The sequence below is a fragment of the Sycon ciliatum genome, chromosome 4 (genome assembly GCF_964019385.1).
Source record: "Sycon ciliatum chromosome 4, ocSycCili1.1, whole genome shotgun sequence".
Lineage (NCBI taxonomy): Eukaryota > Metazoa > Porifera > Calcarea > Leucosolenida > Sycettidae > Sycon > Sycon ciliatum.
This window is the reverse complement of record NC_088646.1, coordinates 30,563,849-30,566,256: the sequence shown is the minus strand read 5'-3', so window position 1 is coordinate 30,566,256 and position 2,408 is coordinate 30,563,849. Positions and strand designations below refer to the sequence as shown.

At 47.0% G+C, this 2,408-nt stretch overlaps 1 protein-coding gene across 1 annotated transcript in view; it reads right to left on the bottom strand.

Moving 5' to 3' along the window:
- The window catches only part of LOC135815564 (uncharacterized), a 1,886-nt gene extending 15 nt beyond the window's left edge, over positions 1-1,871 (bottom strand). Inside the window, exon 1 of the mRNA XM_065328878.1 lies at positions 1-1,871. This exon is cut by the window's left edge and continues 15 nt beyond it. Coding sequence (XP_065184950.1) covers positions 429-1,193 — 765 coding nt within the window. The 5' untranslated portion in view covers positions 1,194-1,871 and the 3' untranslated portion in view covers positions 1-428.
- Positions 1,872-2,408: the final 537 nt, after the last annotated feature.

Sequence of the window (2,408 nt, the reverse complement as noted above, 5' to 3'; positions counted from 1 at the left end):
AGACTTACATACTTAGAAGAATGCGTGTGTGTTACTTTGACATGAAAAAAAGAGAAAAGAAATATTCTGTCACCACTTTGTCTAATTTGTTAGATGAAAATAATAATAACATAAGCAAAGACAAGTACTTGCAGCAGCACCATGTATTGCATATTATGGTTATGTCAGCCTGTTTCAAGTTCACAATGCTTTGGGTTGTAAGGATCACGCATGGAAAAGTAATAGTTACATAAAGAATCTGTATACATGTATGTACATGTAGAAGGCGAGGTTTCTGGTTAACACAGCGCAGCGGCACATATTGTAGTTCTTCTCTAGCTCTCTCTCTCTTGTGCGCACACATGCACACACGCACACACACACACACACACACACACACACACACACACACACACACACACACACACACGCCTGCACACCTACATGTATCAGACGTCCGACTTCACTCGCTCAAACATTACATCTGTGCGCAGAATGTACTTTGTACCGGATGTCAACTCTGTTCCGCAGTGCAAACAGTCACTATCCATCTGTTTGAAGACAACGCACAGGCCAGTGCTGGGCACAAGTCGGTACTGAACACCTCTATCGATTGTGTTCTCAATGAAGTCGGTTGTTCCTCCGTTGAAGTCCACGCCGTTTCCTTCGTTTAGATAAAACATGCACGTCAGAAAGCTACGGTGATCTTCATCATAGGCAAACGTGCCGTCAGAATGGATGCCAAAGTGTCCCCCGCTGTAGTAGCGGCAGATGCGGAAGCGGGCGTTCAGCTTGTACGCCCTCCACAAGTGCCGGCCGTCAAACGTCAGCACTTCCGGGATGCACGGCGCCACGCGCTCCCACAGGTAGGCGGCAAGGTCCTTGTCGTCGCACATCATACGGTCGTTGTTGCGGCGTGCGTACATGAAGCAGAACTCCTCGGCTGGCTGATAGCCGCTCGCCTCACTGGCCGCAATCAGCGACGAACACTCGCTTGCCGACAGCGAGTTACGAATTATCCAACCCTTCTTCTCCGCCGCAGGATTGCGTTTGGTGAGGAAATCCATCACTTCGACTTTTGGTTCTGTTTTCACGTCATTGCTGCTGTTGCCACTATCACCTTCACTGCACTTCCTGTCCAATATGGTACTGAAGTTGTTAAAGATTGGGTCTCGCATGCCACCTTCCATGGCATTGTCAACTGTGCTCGCCATCGCATGCACAAGCAGGAGCTGTATGCCCGAGAGCAGTGCCTGACGTCAATGAGTACAGTCACGTGACACTGGATTGATTCAATGTCTTATGAACACTGAACAGTGATTCAAGTCCACCACTCAAGACAGGGCTAGGGGGGCTCGCTCCAGCTCCAACCGCTAACGTTAGTCGTTACGGTTGCCGGTTCGCCACAATCCACAGACGGCTATGATGGAAGCCTCTCCGCTGCACTACATGTAGCTAGACGCGCCTGTTGAGAGAAACTGCTATTATTATTGTAGGACTAACTGACTTGTCTTGCCTGAACTCAACTGTTACACACTGAGAGGTCAAATTATTCTGGAATAGTGTTCGTGGACAAATGGGCCACCACCAATGCCGGACTACAACGCACCTAATCGCGTCCGCATGTACCGGTACATGTAGGGATTGAAAATCACCAAACACAGACAGTGTGCTGCAGAAACTGAGGCGGAAATCGCCGACGCAACATTCACTCGTAGTACTACACGCCACTCCTGCCCTGGATCCAAGCAAGTCGTCGTTGCTACAAGAAATAAAGGCTGCTGTACCAACTACCGTCTTTTATCCTGAAGAAATTGCTGACATGAACAGTTACAATTACCGGTGCGCAGTCGGCTCGGGACGTAGATCGTAGAGTTTACATCGCAAGTATTTTTGGTAACGACACATCGATCTGAGCTGATGACATGACAGTCTACAACTAACTTACTTACAAGTACAAGACGAAGAGAGAGAAGAGATGCATCGATGATGATGAGGGGATTGAGGGCCGCCACGTGGCGCTATAAAAATAATGAGTCATCCATGACGTAAGTTAGTTCTACACAATCTGCCATGTACATAATGACTATGTATGGCATGCAGCATTGCAGATGCAGCCTGCATAGCAGCAGCGCTGCACGCTTCTATCTGTATGCATAATAATATTATCATGCATTACAATGGCATGTACATGACACATGTATGCACTAAATCGTGCAGTGGCCTTGATGCCGTCATTACTTCGCCAAGTTTTGGGTTACTAATACTAGTATCCAGGGTATCCGTATATTTATTATGTTTGTACAACATCGATGGAACTATCGCCGCATAACACATACAATGTACATGTACCTATGAAAGTTATTCACTTGTAATTTTGCGCCTCGTCTTTAAAATTCTCTGAAAGCGAAACTCCGAAAGTAAAGACT